This window comes from Coenobita brevimanus, chromosome 20, assembly GCF_032717465.1.
Source record: "Coenobita brevimanus isolate Jiangsu-jjx chromosome 20, ASM3271746v2, whole genome shotgun sequence".
Classification (NCBI taxonomy): domain Eukaryota; kingdom Metazoa; phylum Arthropoda; class Malacostraca; order Decapoda; family Coenobitidae; genus Coenobita; species Coenobita brevimanus.
The window spans coordinates 8,751,075-8,776,404 of record NC_136973.1 but is presented as its reverse complement, the minus strand read 5'-3'; the positions used below and the strand labels follow the sequence as shown (position 1 = coordinate 8,776,404).

The 25,330-nt window shown below is 41.0% G+C and overlaps 1 protein-coding gene and 1 non-coding gene across 3 annotated transcripts in view; one reads left to right on the top strand and one right to left on the bottom strand.

The window, feature by feature from the left end:
• LOC145391974 (TATA box-binding protein-like 1) overlaps nt 1-25,096 on the bottom strand; it is a 128,504-nt gene extending 103,408 nt beyond the window's left edge. Inside the window, exons 1-2 of one of the 2 annotated variants that reach the window (XM_080266486.1) lie at nt 25,059-25,096; nt 24,739-24,800 (exon numbers count right to left, since the gene is read on the bottom strand). In XM_080266486.1, coding sequence (XP_080122612.1) covers nt 24,739-24,784 — 46 coding nt within the window. In that variant the 5' untranslated portion in view covers nt 24,785-24,800; nt 25,059-25,096. Of the gene's footprint in view, nt 1-24,738; nt 24,903-25,058 lie in introns of those variants that run through there. The other variant, XM_080266485.1, reaches the window with a different exon arrangement.
• Nucleotides 18,601-18,719, top strand: LOC145392001 (5S ribosomal RNA). The gene has a single exon (XR_013895942.1). It is a non-coding gene; the product is annotated as a 5S ribosomal RNA (ribosomal RNA).
• Nucleotides 25,097-25,330: the final 234 nt, after the last annotated feature.

Sequence of the window (25,330 nt, the reverse complement as noted above, 5' to 3'; positions counted from 1 at the left end):
GCTCACTCAACCCATCCAGCACTCACCCTTCCCATCCAACACTCACCCTTCCCAGCCACCTGTGCGACCCACCAAGCACATCGATCTCGGCCATCCACCCTGCCCATCAAAAAATGCCACCCACCAGGCTCATCTAACAATGCTACCCAACACATCTACCCACCCTGAACCCACTCACCCACTCAGAGCACCTTGGCTACACAATCTTCTCAGCCACCCTGGCAACCCACCGTGTCACCACATACCCTGGTGACCCACACATTCCGACGATCCATTTTGCCCACCAACCACATTCATCCACCCTCCCCACCCATGAATGCCACCCACCCTGCTCACTTAACAATGCTATCCATCACATCAACCCATCCAGCCCTCCCATCATACCCACCCATCTCTCCCTGAATTCAGTGTAGCTACAATGATTTCTTGTTTAAGGCTGTGCATGAGAAACGTTACATCTTTTTCCGGTAACGTTCTTCACGGTATGCATGTAATGTGTGACAGCGTATATGGCTTACCAGAGTCTTTTACAAGATATCACAGGGCTACACCAGTAAGGTGCTCAGATGCCTATTTATAATACGGTATAAAGTTTATGTTAGTTTCCTCCAATTCGTAAACTGCGCATGGGAAAAATGTTAATCAAAATGTCACACGTTACTCTTGATGTACTTCCTCTTCAAGGTCATGCCATAGTCTGACCGCAAAGTATACCGGTATGTAAAGAACTATAGTGGCAATTACAACTCAAACAGATGCTATTTCAATAAAAACCAACAAAAGCATTCCCAATAAATACATACTGAGGTCAATGATGATAAAATCACTAACTCCAACATGAATTTTTCTTCAGTAACATGATATATTTTTTAATGCCTCACTCACAGTACACAGTTTAGGAACTTTTTCTGTCCAGATTCATAAAATTAAAAGTTTAAGCTTTAAAATGATATACAATATAATTTCTATATTTTTGATCAATTGAGACTGACACTGAAGGCTGACATTTGCATGGAATGCCCCTACACTTTTCCTGCTGACACAAAACAATGGTATTTAGTCAATTCATATGAGCCACTGGATCCCAAGTGAGTCATAAAAGCCTGAGTGAGTCATAAGACCCTAAGTGAATCAGAGAAGCCAGAGTGTTACTCATACAGTAGCTAAGCAATAAACTGAATGCATTTCATATTTTCATATCAACTCAATATTTCAAGGGAATAAGTATTGATTCCTACAAATTCTCATACACATAAACAACATACGGTATCCAATCAAAAACCTGCTTGGCTAACGAAATGTCATATACCGGTATATGTTGAATTAAATCATCAGTTAGCCAGAATAAACATGAATCATCATCATGCTATACTACCAGTATTTATCTACTGGCAGATGCTTTAATTCTTTATTGGCTGACCAAAAATGACAAGCCTCCATGTGATCCAGTCCTCTGCCATCAAGGCTACAAGCCCACTTTCAAACTCACATCCCCCTCTCATATCTATCTCCTTCCCATCCCTCCATCCCATTCTCCCTTCCCCTTTCACCTCGCTCACATGTACTCTCCTATATTCCATTTAATCTAACTTGGCCCAAATTTTCATCCTTAACATGGAGCTCAATGGCAGAAGAAGACAGTCTGTACTAATCTACATCCTTTGCACAGCATTTCTTTGTGACAAGCACTGTATTCTAGTCCTAATGTTTACTTACAACTCAGCATTTGTGATGGAAAGATGGCAATTTTGCGCCAAGTTACAGTAAAAGGATTATAGTCTGTTTCTCCATCCTTTCCACATGGCTTAACCATCTCAAACTATTTCTCCTAAAGCTTTGTAGCACAAGTAAAAAAATAAATAAAATATAACTCCTTCAACCCGAGAATATCTCTTACAAGCCAAATACGAGAGCATCATTAACCTATGTAAAATACGACTGAAGTCCTCTGACTCAAGGGATATATACTGGTAAGCAGATTTACAAAAGGATACAATACCATAATCATCCTTATTGTAAGTCACCCCTTGTGTGTTCTTTGTTAACGGTGAAGTTCTACGTAAAAAATGTGAAATTTTTTCTAAGATTCCTTTGCTCTCCGTCAGGCTGAACTGCCAGTTTCCCAATTTTTAGTTCCCTAATGTGTGGACGTGGCTCAATCGGTAGAGAGGTGGCCTGCCGTTCTTACGGACCCAGGTTCAAATCCCAGCTAAGGCAGGGAACAGTTTAAGGATTTGAATTTCATTAAGTCAGGGTTTACTGATCTACCAGAAGACCCGCCGACATGTCGTAAAAATACCTCCACTAATACCAGTACACCAGTCCTGTATGAGACAGCCCTAGCATGTATTCAATATGGACGGTGGGTGTTAGCACCGAAGTGGTGACATGAGGAGGTGTATGGTATGTAGGAGGACTGTTGGGCCTTGATAGCAGGCTGTGAAGCCTATGCCCAGAGTCAAAAAAAAAAACAGAACTGCCTGCATACATTTTTAGGGGAACGAGTCTGGGGGGAGTGCATGGTGAAGGGATGGAGCTAGGGCTGCATGGCTTGGAATTGTTTGATTTTAATCTAGCTGATTTAAATGTTTATTTCACATGTACCTTAACCCTCTCCGGCACAGTCACGCGAATCGCGTTCCATGTGGTTTTGTAGGATGAAGCACACACGCGAATTGCGTTCCTAAGCATAAAAAAAAATTAACCAAAAATTAAGTTTGCGGCCGATTTGCATCAAATTTTGGTGCGTTCTAGCAAGCGCATGTTTGTCCTGAGGTAAGGCATTGGCAACACTGTGACTGCTCTGATGAGACAATGCGTAGCAGAGAAACCTCAGTATCTCACACGCAGCTGGGCTGGAGCTGTCAGCCGTCCCTTTAAACCCCCTCCCACCCGAGGCAGAAGCCATTATTGAAATATTGTGATTGTACAGTGTTGTTTACTATAATGTGAAGTGACTGTGTCTATGGAACATAGATATATTGTTGGCAAAGCATTGGGGCCCATTATCAGCCGTTAGGCCTAGAGGCAGGAGTGTGGTTTGTTCTAACGGGGTTTCCACTCTGCTTCACCCTACCCGTAAATTATGTGAGTATTTTACCTTTATAGTGAAGCCAATACTTATATTTTGTGAAACATATAGCGCATGGACTAGTGAAATAACTGACCTACCATAGCAGGCATTATGTATGTCATATATTTATGCCATAGTTGCTAAGGAAACAAGCGGTCACGTACGCCATAGAGTCAGGAAGGGAAAAATAGAGGACGTTGGGATGGAATCATGTGATAGTGTTTTATATTGAGTATGGTTTAATGTGAAACATACATATAATGTAGTGCAGCGAGTGTTCACTGAGAAATATTGCATGCATTGACTGACTTAGCCCAAACCCAGCGCAAGTATCAGAGACAACAAATACGCCACACGATCACATACTTCAGTGAAAAGGTATTGTACCAATCTCAAACACTGCTATATTGCATATGGTTTAGTATGAAACATTCGTATAAAATGGTGCAGAGTGTGTTCACCAAGAAATATTGCATGCACTGACTGACCTAGCGAAAACATAGCGCAAGTATCAGAGAAAAGAAATATGCCACAGCCCCATATAGATATGTATGTCGTGCAGTGAATGTTCGTGGAGAAATCTACTGAGTGCATCGCAAGTGTTTTAGGCAAACATATCGCAAGGAGAGAAGAAAATACGCCACAGCCACAGACACCCACACACACACGCACACACACTCACCCACACACACACATGCTTACACACTACATAACTCCTCATCTTCCAGCAATCCTTCAAGCTTCTGCCAGCATCTCAACAGCTCTGGAGGAAGTGAGTTATCCGTATTTTGTTGATTTGTATATTGACCTATTTCTATAGTTCAATATTTTTTTACACAAATAAGTATTGTTTTTTACCTACACAAATATGAGATGGAAGAAAGTTCAGCTTCAGTATCAGTACCTAGCAAAAAGACTAGTGCTCATGTCCAGTTTCTGAGGGCACTATCAAAAACCTTATGATATTTTACATGTATACTTTGAGTAAAAAAAGAAAATAATAAAACCTAACAAGCGAAAATATGTAGGTGTGGGTGAGGCAGGGAAAGAATGTTTTTATCTAGCCCGTGGGCGAGGAGGAGTACTCAACGTTTGTCGTCCAATTACTCCAAAACTATTGTACCTATCGATTTCCCGTAAGAGCCATGATAAAGATCAGTGAATTCTACATATGTTCAGGACATAACAATATAATATCTCTGACGAAAAGACGGGAATATAATAATTATTGTGCGTGCATCACGAAAGTGACGCACGGACGTGGGTACCCAGTCGTTTTTGGCGATTTACTCAAAAATGTGAGGCATATCGAAACCAAGGGGTGTTCATGTGAAAGCTCGTGAAATTCTGCATACTATTATGCAATAAAAACATATGGTGTGTGTGAAAAGCTCTTCTTAAAAGCTCCCTGAATTTTTTCAAAAATGGCTTTCAGTTTTTGGCTATTTTCTCGAAAACTACAAATCTTATCACAAACATATTTGTCTCAATAGAAAGCTGATGAGAGTTTCTATCAAAACTTCTAATAACCTTTTCCTGTATGATGGAAAGCATTCGAATGGTGATGTTGGGAAGTGAAATTGACGTAGCGAAATGTTTTGTCACGGCCACCTAATGTTGTTTTATTTGTATTTTCCTGTTTTTTTGTGGTGCTTATCAGCTACAACAAACATCGACGAATAAGATGACACAGGTTTCATAGCAGTATATTGATGTTTGGGTGGCGAAAATAAGGAGAATATACGTGTTATTTGCCGCGCGCAGGCAGCCGGGCTGGGTGGCCAGGTGGATAAAATCGTGCGCCAGAAAACTTACCAAAACCTATCATGCGCAAGAGGGTTAATATAAATGGAAAGGAAGATCCAAGTAAACAAACTGCTTGCAAATTGAAAAGTTAAAAGGATTGATGGGACTGGAGTGTATTGGTGTTGTGATGAGGAGGTGTAGACTGAGATGGTTTGAGCACGCAGAGAGGATGGAGGATGAAAATCAGGTGCGGGAAAGTAAGAAGTATGAACATCGAAGGTAGGGTTGCAACGAGCAGACTGAAAAAGACCTGGGACATTGTCAAGAAGTGTCACCTCACAGATAAGAGACTGAATAGGGAGGCTGCCAGAGATCGAGCAATGTGGACAGCTGCCATTAGGTGACCAAGGCTAACACATGTATGCATGTTGGAGTCTTTGTAAATGATAGCTACATCAATAAACCACAAAAACAATATGGCTACTTCTTACAGTGCACAGAGTTAAATATCAGTTCAGCACAAGGACTTTCCACTTCAGTAAAATTGACATTTTAGAGTTCTCACAAAGTAAATGATTACCGGTATGCTTTGTTATCAATATTTATTTTTTGGTGAGTATTGTTTATCTACATCTTGTAATGTACTGTACTTAGCCTATGCTTCAAACAAGCAGGAATTTAAAGTACCAGTAGGCATCTGATACTGGATTTATTTTTTTCTTCTTACAACAAGACCCTTAAACTCCAGCCAATACCGTAACTTTTCTTTGCACTTGGACGTACATTCTTCGCCACAGCTTGAAGTAATCAATATACTGCAACATTTGATTGCCTTTTTTAAGAATTAGCCTTGTACTGTACTGAACAGTGTCATAAAAGAAACCTGACCCCATGGAAAACTGTCCCCTGGGTTAGCTACTGCTATTTTCTTGTATGGAAAACTGACCCACCTTATGTTAGGCTAGGTTACTTCACATTTCCATGGAGTCAATACTCTATCTGGTAATGGTACCAGACTACAGTAAATACAGTTACATCCTCCCTATGTGACTGCTCATCTGTGATCAAGGGGTAGGCCTATTGCAACAATGCAAGCTGGCAGAGGTACTGGCATGACATAAGTTGGCTGTGGATGATGTAACAGTCATTCAGGAGTGGAATGATGCAATACAAATAATAGCTAGCTACTTTTTTTCTGGCTTCTAGTTATTGCAAATTAATGAAATCAATCAATCAATCAATCATTTCCTGTGGCACCCCACGGGATGCATAGGGCCTCAATGAACTCTCTCCACCAATATTTGTCTCTTGCCATCTCCTTCAGGTCCCACCAACACTCCTCTCCTGCTTCTTTTTTCATTGTCCTCAACCAGGTTTCCCTCGGCCTACCTCTACCTCTTCTTCCTCTAGCAATCCAATCTGGCACATCCTGTATTAAACAACCTTCTTTTCTGTATATGTGCCCCAGCCACTTCCAGCGAGACAGTCTCACATATTCATTAACTGGTTCCACTCTCGTAATATCCCTTACTCTTTCATTTGTAACTCTGTCTTGCCACTTTACCCCAAGAATCCTTCTCAGTATTTTATTCTCAAATCCTAATACTTTCTGATCTGTTGCAATTGTACTGTACCATGACTCATGCCCGTAAATTAAAATTGGTCTAACCATGGACTTGTAAATTTTCACTTTAGTATGTACTGAAAGCATATTATTATTCCAAACAGATTTCAACATTCCAACAGCTCGCCAAGCCTGTCTAATCCTCTCCTCAATTTCATTGTTTAATGATCCATTAGATGATACAATCGTTCCCAGATATTTAAAGTTTTCTACATTCTTCACCACATTATTCCCAATTACACAATCGATTTGGTTCTCCACGTTCATATTAATAATTTCAGTCTTTCTACAATTTATTACCAATCCCACTTTTTCTCCTTCCTCCACCAGACAATCGAGCACCCTCTGCATCTCATAAATACTTCCGCAAATCAGTACAATATCATCAGCATAGTCCAAATCCATCAGCTTGTTATTTTCTTTCCAGTTAATTCCTGCACCTGTTCTCCTTACAACCTTTTTCATAACATAATCCATAACCAAAACAAACAACAATGGCGAAAGAACTCCTCCTTGAATCACTCCTGACCTAACTTGAAATGGATCACTCAAAGAACCACCCACCATTACCTTACAAAAAGTACCTTCATGCAGGCTTCTAATAATATTTACAATCTTTTCTGGTATACCATAGAATCTCATAATTTTCAACATAGCTCCACGTGACACACTATCAAACGCCTTTTCAAAATCCACAAAACACATGTTAAGTGGCATTTTCATCTCATTAGCTTGTTGCATTAGATGCCTTACAATAAAAATCTGATCATTACAACCTCGACGCTTTCTAAATCCCGCTTGTTCTTCTCTTAAAATTTTATCAATTACTGGCTCTATTCTGTTCAACAAGATTTTGGAAAAGACTTTTGCAACTACAGGTGTCAAAGTTATCCCCCTCCAATTGCCACACACACTTAAATCTCCCTTTTTTGGTATTTTTATAATCACTCCATTTTTCCACTCTTCTGGAATTCCACCATTATCCCAAGCCACATTAAAAAGTTTCAAAAGCGCATTCATCAACTCGTCATTTTCCACCTTAAGCATTTCAGCGAATATTCCATCCTCACCTGGAGCCTTAAAATTCTTTAACTCCTTTATAGATTTTGCTACCTCTTCCAAAGTTATATCCCCTGTTTCTATCTGCAAATCTCTCTCAGCTGGCAAAATGTCCTCTTCAGCTGGGATTGGTCTATTTAGAACAGATTCAAAGTGCTCTTTCCATCTTCCTTTTATATCCAAATCTTTAGTCATCAGATTACCATTTCTATCTCGTATAGGTATTTCCTTCCTTCTCTTTTAGTCCCAGTTAACTCCTTTATGGCCTGATACGCTGCTCTTGTGCTCTGACCGTCATTTTTACTTAATTTAATTTCTGTCTCTGTTGCCCTTTCATCACATAGTCTCCTCTTATCACGTCTAACGAGTCTTTTTACTTCAGAATGTAAACTCCAGTACTTTGCTCTAAGTACTTCAACTACCTGGTCATCAACATGTTGTTCTTCACTTCTTAACTTCGCCTCTTTCCTTTTCTGAATTACATTCCATGTTTCATCTGACATCCAATTTTTCCTTCTCGCTTTTCCCTTTTTCTTAATAGTAACCTTAGCACTCTCATGCAAAACCTCTTTTACCTCTCTCCACATTTGATTAATATCATTGTCTTCAGATTCCATCAAAGTCTGCAGGACTAGAAACCTGTTTCTACATTCACACCGAAACTTTTCCCTCGTGCTCTCATCACTTCTCAGCTCATCAAAATCATAATTATTACCTCCTGTACAATTACCATTAACGTTTCTCTTAAGTTTTATTTTAATCTTTGACACAACAAGTTGATGATCACTACCTATATCTGCCCCCCCTCCGTACGCAAACATCTTGCAAATAACTCCTATGCCTTCTGCTAATTGCAATGTGGTCAATCTGGTTACAATATTTACCACATGGTGAAATCAAAGTAGTCTTATGTATTTTTCTATGCTCAAAGATAGTTCCACCAATTATAAGGTCATTTGCCAAACAAAAGCTTGCAAGTCGCACCCCATTTTCGTTTCTTATACCAACACCCTCCTTACCCATACAATCTTCAAAGCCATCCCTACTACTGCCAACAATCGCATTAACATCAGCAATGCAAACTAACACATCATGTCTTGCCACTCTATTCACTACATCCTGCAGCTTCTCATAAAAGTCATCCTTCATTTCATCAGCAGCCTCATTTGTCGGAGCGTACCCTACAACCATAATGATATTACCATGGTCAGATTTTAAGCGAGCATAAAGCAAGCGCTCATTAATTGGTTCAAACTCACATAGTGCCTTGCAAGCATCTCTACTCAGCAGTAAGCCTACTCCTTGGTAATGATTTCCATTAATCCTACCAGAAACCAACATAGTAATACCATCTTCCAAATTCATTTTATCAACTCCAAGCAACCTCGTTTCTGTAAGAGCACAAATATCCATCTTGTATTCCTTGAACACTGAAATAAGTTCTTCCATTTTACCAGCCTGACTGAGAGTTCGAACATTCCAGTTTCCTATTCTTAAGGTTCTTTTTGGATTTATGAACTTATTTTTACACCGTGGGATTCTTAGCACCCCCTGCCCACTTAAGGGCTGCACGGAACTGAGGGCCATTGCTTTGTCACCAGAGTTCATCAAGATTTCTTAGGCGGTAAAATATATTACCCCGGAGCCAATGCCAGTGACTCGCAGGAACCAGACAGTGGAGAGAGGAAATTAACTAAATGAAAGTAAAATGCAGAGGGTTTGGACAGACAAAGTACAAGGGAAAGAAAGAGCAAAAAGAATGTAGATAAAAGTGTCCCTTTTAGTCGCCTCTTACGACAAGCAGGGAATACTGAGGATGTAAATTTTGATTTAAACCAAATAGAAAGGAAAATTAAATCTACGCCAGATGAAGATGAAGATGGATGTGTTGTCAAAGCAGGAGTATGGCTATGTGAAGTTTGCCACAAGGGTGTAAGTTTTTTTTTTTTTTTTTTTTTTCCCCCCCCCAAGGGAGAAGGAACCAAAGGCCACAAGCCCACTACCCATTCCTTCCAAAAACAAAAAAAACAATACAACAGGGAGCCAAATTCAAGATCAGTTCATTTCGAGATGCCTGGACACACTGCATTCAAAAGACTGGAGATCATAGAAAGTAGGTAATACAGACTGAGGGAGACAGTTCCAGAGAAGACCTGTTGCATAAATGAAGGACTGGAAGTAACAGCTAACTCTCACATTAAAGATGGAAAGAAATTGAATGAGAGTTTGTTGCTAAACGGGTGCTACACGCCCATCGTAGTGGTGGAGGGGTACAACCAGATAGTTCAGAGAAGCAGTGACTATTGATATAGTGATAGAAAAGAGATAAACCTGCAATAGTGCAGCAAAGACTCTGAGGCTGAAGTGAGCCAGTAAGAGGTGGAGAGTTAATGGGAAGAAAAGCCTTTGACTCCACCTTGTTGAAAAGAGCTGTATGTGGAAAGCCTCCCCACACATAAGTTGTACTATACACAGGGGTGAATAAAACCTGTGCATGAAGTTAAAGACTGTGCAGAGGCAAAGAAAGTACAGAGTCGGCTTAGCACCCCTAATCTCTTGGAAGCAGATTTTACAAGAAATATGATCCTTCCAAGATAAAATACGAGACAATGAAACCCCAAGTATGTGTAAAGATGATGAAGGATTGAGCAAAACATTAGTAAACACCAGTGGGTACTTCTGTGGAAGATTCTGACGAGTTGATAGGTGTAAGAACTGAGTTTCTGACGCATTATAAACAAAACTATTACTTTTACCACAGTCGGAGATATAAGCCAAGTCAGACATTAGGTGTGCCATAGCCCCATCCCTCGTTTAATCAAGCAACTGCTGAGAAGGATGCTGCGGGAAGCAAAACGGAAAGGTGAAAAGTGGAATCATAAGCAGCTTAGGTCATTAATGAATAAAAGGAAGAGAGTTGGTGATAGGATGGAGCCCTGAGGAACATCACTACTGACAGATCTAGAAGAAAAGTGGCCATCTACAACAGCAGCTATAGCTATAGATGACGGCACAGATAGAAGGATAGAAACCAAAAGAGGGCAGTTTGGAAATTAAAGACTTATGCCAGACTCAATCGAATGTCTTTAAGATGTCCAGTGCAATGACAAAGCTTTCACCAAGTCCCAAAAGGAGGATGACCAGCAGTCTGAAAGGTAGGTGGGAAGATTGCCAGTGGAGCGTCCCTGACAGAACCCATCCTGACGAGCAGAAAGAAGGGTGTTATAGGAAAGATGCTTAAAAATGTTTATGTTAAGAACAGACTCAAAAAATTTTGAGACACATGATGTTAAAGCAATTGGCGATAGTCAGAGTGCTGGGAATGGTCACCCTCTTTGGTACCGGCTGAATGAGAGCAAAGTTCCAGAGAAGGAAAGGTACAAGTTGACAGACAAAGACAAGAGAGTTTACCTAGGCAGGAGTGTAAGCACAGAAGCACAGTTCTTGAGAGCAACAGGAAGGACCCCAAGAGGCCCTTATGCCTAGTTAGTATTGAGGCCAGTGATGTCAGAAAATACATCAACTGAAGAAATTTTAATGTCGGCCATGAGGAAGTCAGAGGGGGGAAGTGATGGAGGAACAGCACCAGAATTGTTTAAGGTGGAATAGGAGGAGAAAGTCTGAGCAATGAGATCTGCTTTATTAACAGAAGAAATTGCTTCAGAGCCATCAGAGTGGAAAAGAGGAGGGAAGGATTGAGATAAAGTTGTTAGAAAGGTTTTTTGCAAGGTGCCAGGAGGAGTGGAAAAAATTCGAGTTGGAGAGTTCAGAGCATTTAGAATGGATGAAATTATTTTTAGCAGAGTGAAGAACAGACTTAGCATGATTCTGGGCAGTATTATAAAAAAGATGAGATTCAAGAAAGGGCTGCCACTAGTACTTTTTGCAGACCTTCTTGTCGTGGACTCCATTAGAACAAGTATGATTAAACCAAGGCTTTTTTGCATTAGTCAAAGGATATGAGAAAGGAATGTATGCTTCCATGATCCAGATAATAACCTCCGTAATGCGCATGGCACACTCAGATGGCCCTCAGCCATGGAAGCAATAATCATTCCATCGAAAATCAAAGATGTACTGCTTGAGGGACACCAAATCAGGGGCTCCAAAGTGCCACAACTGATGTTTCCTTGGAGGATCCACAGGCTGTACTGGAGCGACGGAACGGGTTAAGGTGATATGGTTGTGGTCGGAGGAGCACAACAGAAAGGAAAGATTAACAGTGTAAGCAGAAGGATCAGTTGTATGGAAAAGGTCAAGTATGTTGGAACTCTTCAAGGCAGTCAGGGGTACAGGCAGGGTGCTGTACAAGCTTCTCTAGGTCATTAAGGATAAAAAAAGATGTAGGCATGTTCACTAGGTGGATGAGTGAAAGGAAAGGAGAGCCAAAGGTGGTGGTGAACACTGGAATCTCCCAGAAAAGAGATTTCAGAGAAAAGAGAAATGGACAGGATGTGTTACATTGTGGAAATAAGATACGGCAGACGAAGAATTTTCCATTGTCAGTAAAATTAGTGGATAAGTAAACAGCACAGATATATTTAGTCTGAGAATGACATGAAAGCAGAAGCAAGAGGGTCAAGAATTCAGAAGATTCAAGTTCAGGAACACAAGATCAAAATACAGTAATATAAGTCACTGGATACATATACATAACAGCCACATGTGGCCACATGTGGCTTTGAAATGAGTAGCTATAGAGAAAGTAGGAGGATACAGAGAAGGGTTTTGCTGTCAACTGCCTCAGACAGCCGAGTCTCAGTTAGGAAGAGAGGGTGAGGTTTAGAGTGGGAGAGATGGTGCTCAACAGAGAGAAGTTAGAGGAAAGGATGTGAATGTTGCGGAATTGAAGAAAAAGCGAGTCAAACAGTGAATCCAGGCAACTCACTGGGTGGTTGCTGGGATAGGGGAGGATGGTAGGGGCATTTATGGTCCCCCCCCCCCCGGGAACTCTGAGGCTTGATTATGAGACACCATTTTGGTTGAATTTTGAAAAGGAAATGTATTGTGTACTGTGCATGTAGTTTGGTGTTGACAGTCAGAGTAATTTGTACTGGAGAGTATGCTGGCCTACTCTCTCTATTACTGAAACACTGAAGAAGTTCAGCAAAGGGGGATGGTCAGGAACTAGTACCAAGGGCTGATGAAACGGGAACTCCAGCTCTTCCTGTCATCAGCTTTCCATCCACCTTGGGAGTATTCCCCTGCTCGACTGGTGCTACAGTGCTGTGCTTGTGATAAGTGAGTGCTTTAGAGATGTAGTGGTTTTAAAAGTAGGCTTCAAAATAATGCTGATTCTGAATGTGTAGTATCAAACGAAAAGCACATGTGAGAGGGTGGGAAAAGATTAATCTTGCTGATGTCTCTCAAGTGTCGGGGAGTTCTGTTATTTGAGGTAAACGATATATGCTTAACCCCTCCACGGCCGACCACGCGGAATTTGTCGGGCCTCACAGGCCGACCCCACAACCATTTTTCAGTTTTGAAAATCTTTTTTTATTTTTGCCATATTGAAGAGGAAGTTCCGAAGCACCTGGTAGTGCAAATTTCAGCTTCCTAGGCCCATCCTGTGGTGTGCAATTGAATATGGAAGTTGCATAAATTTAGGCATTGCAGTGATGCAACATTGCATTTTTTTTTTACCAAAAAACATTGTCAACGATGCTGAAAAGGTGTGAAATAACTATATATGTGTATTTTGAAGTTTTTCAGTACATAATATGCGAGGTTTGAATTTTGAAGATCATATTATGAATTTATTTTGCATTTTTCGGCTTTTATTGTGTTTATGGTGGTATCGACATTTTTGTAGTCTGGGTGGTGGAGTCTGTTGGAAAAGGGAGGCGAAAGCTTCTAGTTTCAGACCTAAATGAGATCAACGTCATCCCTTGAGTGTACAGGCTGGACAGTGAGGGTTGAAATGCGAGACAATCTGCCATTTGCACCTCAAATGAGCTGATTAGCAGGAAGGGAAGGGAGGCCTTTCCACCCACGAAAGCATCACAGAACACAGAAAACTTTCCTGTTATGCTTGTAGAAGGCAAAGAATATGTAAAATGATTCAAAATAGTGCAACAAACCTGAGCAAATAGGTAAAGATACCGCACAAAAAGTAATTTTTCTTTTATTTTCACGTCTTTTTTGTTTATGCCTGTGTTTATTTATAATTGTAAACAAGGTGGTTGTGTGTGTTTCGCAAGGGAAGGGAAAGATGATATTCTCTGTCTGGGTCAAGATAATGGGGGTAACTACGTATGTTTAGGCACGGCCATGGGTGAAAAAACTGTACATCCACTCATCACAGCAGAAGGTGGTGAACTGACAATGACAAATGAAGAGTGACAGCATGAAGTGAAGGTCAGTTTCATGTCCCAGATGTTCGTTCACTTCCCGAAAGTTTTCACAGGTTTCTAATGTCGCACTGCATCAAATGGTCCAAACCAGTACAACAAACCTGAGCAAATAGGTAAAGATACCAAGACAAAAATATATATTTCTCTTATTATCGTCTTTTTTGTTTGTGCCTGTATTTATTCATAATCATAAACAGGGTGGTTGTGTGTGTTTTGCAAGGGAGGACAAAGATGATATTTTCTGTCTGGGTCGTGATAATGGGTTTAGTTGTCCTTGTTTAGGCATGGCCGCAGGCAAAAAAAAAATTGAAAATCCACTCATAACAGCAGCAGGCTCTGAAATGCTTGATGAGGTGTCTGGGAGTGTAGTGTAGGTCAGTCTCAAGACGTTCAAATCGATAGCTCACTTACCAGAATTTTTTTTTTTTTTTTTTTTTTTTTTTTTTTTAAGCTGCGCTCGAACGACACCAGAGGCCAAGCTACGGTAAAACATCATTTGAGGCCAGCGGCCACGCTACGGTAAAACAACATTTGAGGACGGTGGCCACGCTATGGTAAAACATGATTTGAGGCCAGCAGCCACGCTACAGTAAAACATCACTTGACACCGCCGGCCATGGAGAGGTTAAGGTGGGACTGGAGCTAGCTCTGTAGCAAAGGTAAGGAGTGGTTGGAAGAAGTTTAGGGAGTTGTTGCCTCTCCTGACAATGAGAAGGCCCTCCCTTGCTGCTAAGGGGTCTTTGTATGCAGCATGTGCTAAGGAGGCTAATGCTGTATGGTAATGAGACATGGGAAGTTGAGAAGGGGGATATTCATAGGCTCAAATATACAGACACGAGAAAATATTAGTGGTAGGTAGGGAAGCTCACCATCCACTCACTTGATGTAGTGCTGCTCTCGGGTGCCTGCCCTTTCTTCTCTTCTTTCCTTTTCTGTCTGTCTTTCTTTCCTTCATTCTTATCTCTTCCTTCTGTCTACAGGTGACTTCACTGAGTGACAAGCCATATGGTTTCCTATACACCAAGAAAGCAGTTACTACACTGGATGGCAACCACATAACCAAATTGTGGCACCTGATGTTTAGTGGGTAATTAAGGTACCGGTACTCCAGTCGGACTAAGCCAGTGCAGGTTTATATCCATAAGGTGGTTGGGGTTTATTGCTCGTAATGCCACTAAGCGATGAGTGAGGCTGAGCATTCTCATCTTAAATGTCAGGACCAACTTGCCTAGCCCTGGGCTCCTACACTCCTCTGGGGCAACAATGGATTGGCCTAGATGATGAATGAATGAACCAGAAAAATCTGCTGCATGTGTAGTGCATCGTTGAACAACAGGTGGGCAGGGGAGGGGGAACTGCAAATGAAAAGTTGAGAGGAAGGATAGGACTTTAATGTATTGTACTCCTTTTACTCTGGCTTGGCCTAAAACTGCTGTCTCCACATCCTGAATTCTGAATTATAAACAAGAGATTAACACTACATTGTGATGCGGGTCATGAAGAAGAGGTATGGATAGGATGTACAGCCACAGCACTGTCTTTCTCTGTCACTGAGCTGCATGAAATAAACCACAAAAGGACAAAAATTGGGGTAATGTCAAAGTAAAAGAACTATCCTATAGTGTTACAATGAGAAAGGCCAGAACAAGATGGTTTGGGCAAGTGGAGAGGAGGGAAGATGACAACTAGGTGTGAAAGGTAGGATGAAAACTGAGGGCAGAGCTGTGGGGGAGGGGGACGAGGTAATACAATGTGCCCCCAGGATTATGGGACTAAACAGAGAGGCTGTCAGAGATCAAGCCACATGGACAGTTACCATTAAGTGACCATGGCAGACATACTTCTCATTCCTCCCCAAATGACAAACAGTATCCTTCCTTCTCATACTCCTTTTTGTGTTTTGTATTACAATCACAAAAACAGCACATAGTACCTTCTACTGTCACAGCCAGCAGAAATGTTTCTGTAAACTTTTGCATAATTGGACATTTACCTTTCAAATATCACCACACTTTTTAATCTCTAATGTAAGGCAGACACTAGCACAAAGAAAATCTATCAACCGTGGTATCTCCTAAATTGTGTGATCCTAAACTGCATATTCACAATACATGGCAACATCATGCAACTGTTAACAATATCAGTAACTTGCGGAAATTACAAAAAATCGTGAATGCAGCCTCAAAAGTGACGCTTTGTTGATGCCTCATGTACAGTAATACATGCCGCCATTACCTCAAGCCCGCACGTCTAGCAGAGCATAAACCAATCGTGGCCAAGCACGACAATTACTAAACCAACCATATTCAAGCATAGCACTTACTATAAGTTACACACAGCACCTCCCTACCATGCAAAGCATGAAGGACACACACGCTTCACACCCCGGTGCCTTGCTCAGTACACAGTATTTGCATCCTCTCCATTATTTGCATGTGGTTCCAGTGTGGTTTATGAGTTTTTCCCTTGTGCTTCCTCCACCTGCCTAGTGTTACCATGGCCAGTCATAACTCTCCTATGCCTACAACTTCTTCGAGGATGGAGAAGAAGAAGAAGCCAATGTTAACTTACACCCAAAAGTTAGATGTAATTAGGAGGACTGACAGCGGTAAAAGCCAATGTTGCCTACCATTACGGACTCAACGAGATAATTCTTTAACAAATGGGCACGGAGATTCCACCTACTGTATAACAAACATGATCTCAAGCTTGGTACCTTTGGTACATACACAACACAGATGGTTAACTGTTGAATTGTGACTGCAAGAAGTGAGTGGAAAACAACAAAATACTGTATATGGTACCTATTTTGGGGTATATAAGGAAGTGGGATGGTCGCCTGCAGCAGTGTTTACTGACGATCTCTCCAAGCAGCCGCACTGTTTACCAACCACTGCTTTGACTGAATGTGTCAGTGCATCACGAACTCTAAATCCCCATTTACAGCTTTCAGAGGTAGAGTTTATAAAGATACCCTGTAGCTGTGGTAATCCGAGAATAATAACAAGTAACCTGTGAAAGACTCTTTTCAACAGGATATATGGAAAGGCCACGCACATTTCATAAAGAACTAATCTCAATGAATCATAGACTCTTGCGATGACACCGTTTTCACTGTCTCCACACTGAGCTTTGAGGAGTTCCTGAGGAGAAGGCGACACAGAGATGGCAGCACAGCTGCCTCATGCTGTGAGGCCATAGTCCGCCTCAAGTCTCGAAGCCCCTCCCCAGTCCATTCAAGCAATGTCATCATTCAGAGTCTGGTAAGAATCTTACAATATTGTTCAGTCCCATTACATAGTCTTTACTAATTTCATTTCCAGGTTGTTAGTGTTTGCTGGTGACCAGTTTGATGTAGGTTTGGGGGTAAGGGGGACAACTTTTCCGAGATGACAGACCCAGAAGTAATCTTCTCCATAAGGAAGCAGAATTCTCAAATCGCAGCGTGTGCTCAGTTCCATAAAGATGATGATTCAGGAGATTCCATTGTATAGCCAGACACCATAATCCTGTAAGGGGTGGCCGTTTGACTTTGAGTGTGCTACTTGTTTTACAGGGAGGGACACAAACCCTCCGTCAACACACTTGCTGACACATAAGGAACAGGTACAGGTTAGTTACAAGGAAACCATCCTGTACTGTAAATGGTTTCCTGGCTTACAGGAAACCATTAGGCTTGTCACTTAAAATGATAGAAGAGTAATAGAAAGTGGCAGGAAAGATGGGATAAATAGGAATACTGGAAGGCTGACAGAGAAAAACAACGATAAAAGTGAGGGAAGAAGTAGGCAGCACTACATCAAGTGAGTGGACGATGGTCGTCACCACCTACCGTACCAGAAAATACAACCCAAAGAATGGGATATCTTTTTTAATCAATCATCTACTAAGACTGATATATCTCCAAGTGGCAGCAATTGGAAAGGACATGTGGTATAGTTCTGCATTAAATAATAAATAAATAAAAAACAATTCTGGGGCCACCATGTGTGGGTGGTTAAGATCTCAGGCTCCAGTAGCAAAAGAATTTTAAAAATATATACAGTAAAAGCTCAAATTTCGATGGACATATGTACCAAAAAACCGCATCTAAATTTAAAACATCGAAATTTACACTGAACTTGTTAAGGTAAAAATCAATTTGGGTCCAGGGCCTCCCAACTTCACCACGTAAAATCATGATCTATTGCCCACACTCCCTGTAAACTTTATGAACTATAAATGTGGTTGAGTAACTGTAGTTCTGCACTGTATTGCCATACTGTACTGTAGTGTAGAATACAGCAAAATTTGTTACAGTTTGTCAGTATCCTGTCACAGTTTTTATTACAGTAGTTACAGCATACTGTACAGTACAGTATTAACCTTAGGTTATGGAATATTATCACTTGGCTGGCTGGTGTTAGTGGTGTGTGCCAGGGGTGGACCACTTAGTTGAAGCAGCCTGCTCTGTGGAGGTATCCAACCCAAATTCCTCAAAATGAAAATCATCCTTGGGTATCTGGACATCTGCAGTGTCAACATCTTCCTCTTCACCCTCTTGAATGGTTATATCTTGCAACACCATAATTGGCCTGAAGAAGGTGATGATCTTTGACTGTTTCTGCTTATGAAGCCCCTGAGAGCATCGAAATTCGCGATTTTGCAACAAAAAGTGAGGTAGGCAGACCACTCCAAAATGCATCTAAATTCGAATCATCGAATTCTAAACCGTCGAAATTTGAGATTTTACTGTATATATATATGCCAACGGCCATACCACGTTGAGTACACCGCTTCCCGTTCGATCAGCGAAGTTAAGCAACGTTGGGTCTGGTTAGTACTTGGATGGGTGACCGCCTGGGAACACCAGATGCTGTTGGCATAACGTTCTCCCTACGTGTGAAGTGGGGTTAGTGGACGATTAGTGCCCCTCCCTGTAAAACAATTAACTCTAAGCCCTTGGCCACCCCATCTGGGATACATGGCGTCTGGCAATGAATGAATGATGAATATATATATATATATATATATATATATATATATATTCACATATACCAGGTACTGTATATACTATATATATATATATATATATATATATATATATATATATATTCACATATACCAGGTATATATATATATATATATATATATATATATATATATATATATATATATATATATATATATACTGCATATATATATATATATACACAGTATAAATATAGCTACTCCTAGTGTATACAAAGGTCAATGAGTCACTTCTCACTTGGCACATATAACCCCAGCAAACAACAGGTAAAACTAGCAAGCACACAACTAACAGTTAGTCAGCAGCTAACCCTTGCAACAACTGTTCCCCTCTTTTCTTGCCCACGGGCATTCATGTCCTACACAGTTTGGTATTGGCCCCGATACCATAAAGTTTCAGTCAAGCACGAGATTTTGGACCAAAAAATTTTTCTAATAACCTAACCTATTCTCACCCCCCCTGTAGCTTATGTAATGCTTCTGTTATTACTAATTTCCAGAGGAAATGGAATTGGAAAAGTTTTAGCTCTTGAAAGAAATCCACAGCAAACACACAACTAAGTATCATGTTTGCCCATACCATATATAAAAATGGAAGGGGAGGGGCATTCTAGCTTTATGCTTTTATGTATGGCACTTTTAACATTTCTGGGTGTCTGGGTTGGCTGCTGAAATGCTAATGGCCTCAGGAGATATGAGATGGGGATCATTTATATACTGACTTGATAAATATGATTACTGTATACAGTATATACCGGTCCCACAGCTATATGAATGTGTTGTCCCAGATGACAGGCTGAAGACTGATTGTAAAAGTGTATAGGCGAAAGGGTGATGCCCTGGAATGAGGAAATTTTAGAGGCATAGTGTTTTTAAGACCAGATAATGAAGGCAATGAAGAGTCCTACAAGGTATGATTTGAGAAAGTGTGAACATGGATGATGTTCAGTTTGAGTTTATGCCAGGCAAAGAGACCACTGATGCCATATTCATTGTTTGACAGCTTCAGGAAAAATATATAGGAATGAAAAGGGACCTGTACTTTGTTTCTGTTGACTTAGAGAAGGCGACAGAGTCCCTAGAGAGGTGGTGAACAGGGCAATGAGAGAGCTTGGGATTGAGGAGTGGCTGGTTAGGGTGGTTATGGCTATGTACTGTACATGGAATCTCACACGCAGGTAAGAGTGAACGCAGATTTGAGTGATGAGTTTTCTGTGAATGTTGGTTTGCATCAAGGGACAGTCTTGAGCCCCTTGTTGTTTACCATGGTACTTGAAGCCCTCTCAAGTGACTTCTGAAATGGGCTCCCGTGGGAGATGTTGTATGAAGATGATTGCAGAGAATGAAAGGGAAACGGAGGAAAGATTTAGAAAGTGGAGACATGGTACCGGTATGAGACACAAGGGACTGATGGAGTAAATGCAGATAAAACAAAGGTGATGGTATCTAGGGCTAGTGGCAGTACAGTACAGTATTGTCAAACAAGAGGGAGAGTTGGGGGAGGCGTGGCTGAATCGGTAGAGAGGCGGCCTGCGGTCCTAATGGTCCCAGGATCGAATCCCGGCTGGGGCAGGGAACAGTTTGAGGATTTGAATTTCCTAAAAGCAGACTTTCCTGATCTACCAGATGACCCGCCGACATGTCGTAAAAATACCCCCGCTAATACCAATACACCAATCCTGTATGAGACAGCCCTAGCATGTATTCAATATGGATGGTGGGTGTTAGCGCCGAAGTGGTGACATGTGGAGGTGTAGGAGGACTACTGGGCCTTGGGATAGTTCAGTGCCCCCAAGCAATAGGCTCTGAAGCCTTTGCCCAGAGTCGGACACATAAAAAAAAAAAAAAAAAAAAAAAAATGTGCAGTTTGCCACAGGCGCATGGGAAGTAATTCCATCTTGTGCAGTGTTTGTGATAACTGGGTGCATAAGAGATGTAGTGATAGAGGCAGACTGCCAGATAATGCTGAATTTATTTGTGTAGTGTGTCGCAGAAAGCATGCGGAGACTGTCTGGCGTGAAACAACTGACCTTGCTGGTGAGTCAATCAAGTGTGTGGAAGAGTTTTATTATTTGGGAGACATGTTAAGTGCTGGAGGTGGGGCTGGGGCTAGCTCTGTGGCTAAAGTGAGGAGTGGTTGGAAAAAGTTCAGTGATCTGTTGTCCCTCCTGACACTAAGAGGGCTCTCCCTCCATACTAAAGGATCTTTGTATGTGACAGATGTTACGAGTGTAATGCTGTGTGGTAGTGAGACCTGGTCAGTAAAGGAAGAGGATATACGCAGACTCAAACGTACAGAAATGACAATGATTAGGTCGATGTGAAGTATATACGTCCTTGAGCGCAAGGCCTGGGGGGGCAAAGTTAACGATGAAAGAGCTAAGTGGTAGAATGGGACTGGAGTGTATTGGTGTTGTGATGAGGAGAAGATTGAGGTGGTCTGGGCATGTGGAGAGGACGGGGGATGACAATTAGGTAAAAAAGAGAAGTGTTAATGTTACAGGTAAGGCTGCAAGAGGCAGACTGAAAAAGACCTGGGGTGAGGTCACTGAGTGTGACCTCAGAATTAGGAGACTGAATTGGGAGGCTGCTAAAGATTGAGCAGCATGGAAAGCTGTCATTAGGTGACCAAGTCCAATGCATGCAAGCACGTTGGAGCCTTTAAAAATGAAAACAAAAGCATTCGATTCAAATAAACTATACCGGAATTCCTTCTGAATGTTTGTGGTGCTAACAGTACACTTGAAATTCCATCCCCCACACAGACCACCCTTTGTAAAGACGCTGGGTTTAAATTACGAGAAAATTACAAGTACACTCAACCTTCAGCTATCACAGGTTCCGCTACAGCGTATCTCGCTATCACACCTATATAAAAAACTACCCAAATACCTTTATCATGCACTAAATGCCTGCTATCGCGCACCGCAAATGTTCGAAAATTTTAAAAAGGCCAGGCTCCAGTGCTCAGCCCAGCCAACAAAAGCTTCACTCCGTGATTAGTCGTGTGATGTCAGCGCCAGCCAAGTGCTGATTGGCCGCCCAACCGAGTCTCCTGCCCGCCAAACCATTCAAGTGTGCGCCCTCAGACCGTGAACAGTGACAGCGAGAACAATAACCTTTTTTATGATATGACCATGGCCAACGTACCCCCTCCCCGTTCCCCTACCATCACCCAACATAATGCTGTGGCACCTGGCAGGGAAATAAAGAAGAGGAAGAACCTAAGTTATGCAGATAAACTGGAAATGTGAAACTTATGGAGAATGGTGAGACCAAGCGAAGTGTGGGGAAGAAACATACATGAATGAATCAACTGTGAGGGGTATTTATAAGAATCGTGATCACATCATAAAACATGCTCATTTTTAGACTATTATATATTAATATGTGGTACAAAAAAGGTATCTCTGGGGTAAATATTGAGGTCATGGCACCAATTAGAATTATTACCATAAGTTCTTTAATTCGGCTATCACGGTTTCGGCTATAGCGCAGCCATAGCGGGACCAACTGGGAGTGATAGCTGAGGGTTGAGTGTATGGTACTCCATTTGCTCTGTAAGGATGATTTCACCATTGTACAATTAGATATTTATGAGAATACTTGCACTGAAAGCAATTCTCAGCAAAAATGGCTTGATGCTGGGTGGCAGGCTTTAACAGGTTGATATAGGTATAAGAAGCTTTCAAGGTTAGGTTTAGTGACAATCCTTAGTGTTTGGAAATATGGGGGGTTTGTGGGAGTACAGCCTCCAGTCAGGCTGCATCAGTTTAGGGCAGAATGCACTGACGCATCCATGTGGTGAGATCGTAAGTAGATAATGTACGGCAAATATATTATCAATACCAGTAATAACTGATTTGAATGCAATCCATTAGGAGACATCTAACCACCTCAAATTTTTAAAAAGTTTAACCTACCATTGAACTGGTTCAGCAACTGTAAAATTATAAAGGTGTACAGAAGTGGATATTCAAGTACCGGTGTGAAGAGGATCCATCAATAATCAAGGAAAATATGATTAGCCTACATATGGCATAGGTTTGGATAAGTTAGCATACAACAGGTTAGGTTTGGATATACAGTATAAGGTTGGGACAAGCTATGCACATATTGGTTAGGTTTGGACCAATAAGCGTTAATTAGGGTAATATCAAGATGGCACCTGTCTATCTTAGTGCACCAGAAAATGGCAGTCATCTACCTTTGGTGCCGTTACAGATCAAGACCGTTTTTCACCACTTTACAAATACCAGTTAAAAAAAAAAAAAAACAGTGAAACATGAGAACGCAATCAGATAATACTCAAAGAATCCCACAAAAACCTAAGGTAAAGAAAAAAGAAGAAAACTGCCAAATAATGTGGTCCTGTGCCTCCTTCAGGATTACCTTTGATTATTATCCTTTCCAGTAGCAATGCAACATCTGACAAATGATGGTCAAAACTGAATGACTCACATAAAAAAATTATTAGAAAACTACTTGGTTCCTCCAAGAATACTTGTCCTTTAATAGATGCTGGGCTACTGATAATTAGGCCAGCAACTTCATAACAGCAAATTTGTTCCAAATTACCATAAAAGAAAAATCCCAAACTGAAATGCATCTGTATATAAAAAAGACTAAGCTGTGGTAAACATTCAACACTATTCAATTAATAGGCCATCTTTACTATCACCAATGCATCTTTAATGCTGAAAATTGTACATATTGCATAAGAAAAAAAATGTAATTTTTGTCGTTTATTACAGTCAGGGTATATAATTCTTTCTTTCACTAGGGGTAGGATTTACCCCTACTTCGAATGATTTAGGGATTAATTTCAACGGCACATGATCCCTAACCCCTACTTGGGGTTGATGTCATATATGATTGATTGATAAAATTTATTGTTGTAATATGAAATAAAATCCTCAAAATCAACAGGAAAAACAAATTTTTCTTAATTTTTTCATTAAAGGAAGGATTTATCCATACTTCGAATGATTCTGAAACTAATTTCCGCCGATGTGCTTTTTTTAATTAAACTAACCTAACCCAATCTGACATCATCAAACTCTACCCCTACCCTTCGGTAGACACATTTGCAAAGGAAATGTCACTGAGAAGGCTTCCCCCTAATTTGAGTTTATGTCACAGAAAAGGCTGGAATTCCTGACAAGCTTGACTAATAAATGACATTAATGCCCAAAAAAAAAATCTTCTAAAAATCTGCTTCATCATAATAGTTGCCAAGGATAAAAGTTTACCTCAGCCCAATCTTAACCCTTGCATTGTTAGCCTATGGAGCCTTGGCTTTGATTTTAGGTTGTTAGCCTCACATGATAAAGGACTCCATAACACTCTGACATCTCCATTCACTTCCCTTACAACTCACATGTAAATGAATCGAGGAAAAAGGCACTAAAACTTGGCAAAGGAGAAATTAAACATAAAAGTATACCATGGCATATATAGGTTTGAGCAACAGCAACTGTGAAACAGATAACACAGTTATATCCAAGAGGATTTCTAATACTGTGCAGTGAATATGATACAAGACATAAAAATCCTGGTAATGCTGAGGGAAAAGCATCAAAAGTTTTACAAAAACGGCGAATTTGGTAAATACTATAATGGGCTGTCCTCGTTAACCTAATAACCCATTAGCCTATATTCTGGGAGCAAAAATTTATAGACTGAACATCGATAAAGAAACATTGTAGCCCCGGCAATAATAAAAACCAAGGAGTAAAAACAGCGTGCATAAGAGCATAATAATAAATATAAAATAGCATGGGATGAACACAATCAGCTGAGCCCGCATGCACTTCAAGCTCTTAGCTGCCCCATTAACCCTGTCACGTTCACTCCACATCAGCCATACTCACCAGTGTAGTTTGTAGATAGATAGCGGTTACTGCACACCACCTCCATGACTCCCTACCACATCCTGGGATATAAAGAGGATAATAACTCGGATGACGGACAATGAGCACTCCCGCACACGCTTCCGTTTCGTGGGATACTGGTTGACTTTAGGGTATTTCGTGACTTTAATAACTTTTTATACCGTATTTACACGCACCAAAGGGGCCCTATGGCTTACACAGTTTATACAGACACTATAGGGCCAGCACACAAGCTTACAGACCGTTATATGAGGCCGAAATTAGTCCCTGGTTGCTAAAACAACACAGCAACATCTCACCTCAACCATAACAGGGTGAGGAAGCTCGGCTGCCATTGGTTGAAATCGATGACGACTACCAATCAGCGCCATCCTTATGAAATCTGATGGGCGGAAGCGAGGAATAAAACAAGTTCTGTGATTGGTTATTCTTGAGCTGAAGAACCAATGAGAATTAGGGAGACATAATAGATGGACTACGAAATGGCAATCACAGGAGGGTCGGCAGTTTAGCGTCAGATATGTTAACTTCCATTTAGCAGCAGTTTTAATGTCCGACTACAGGAAAGCTA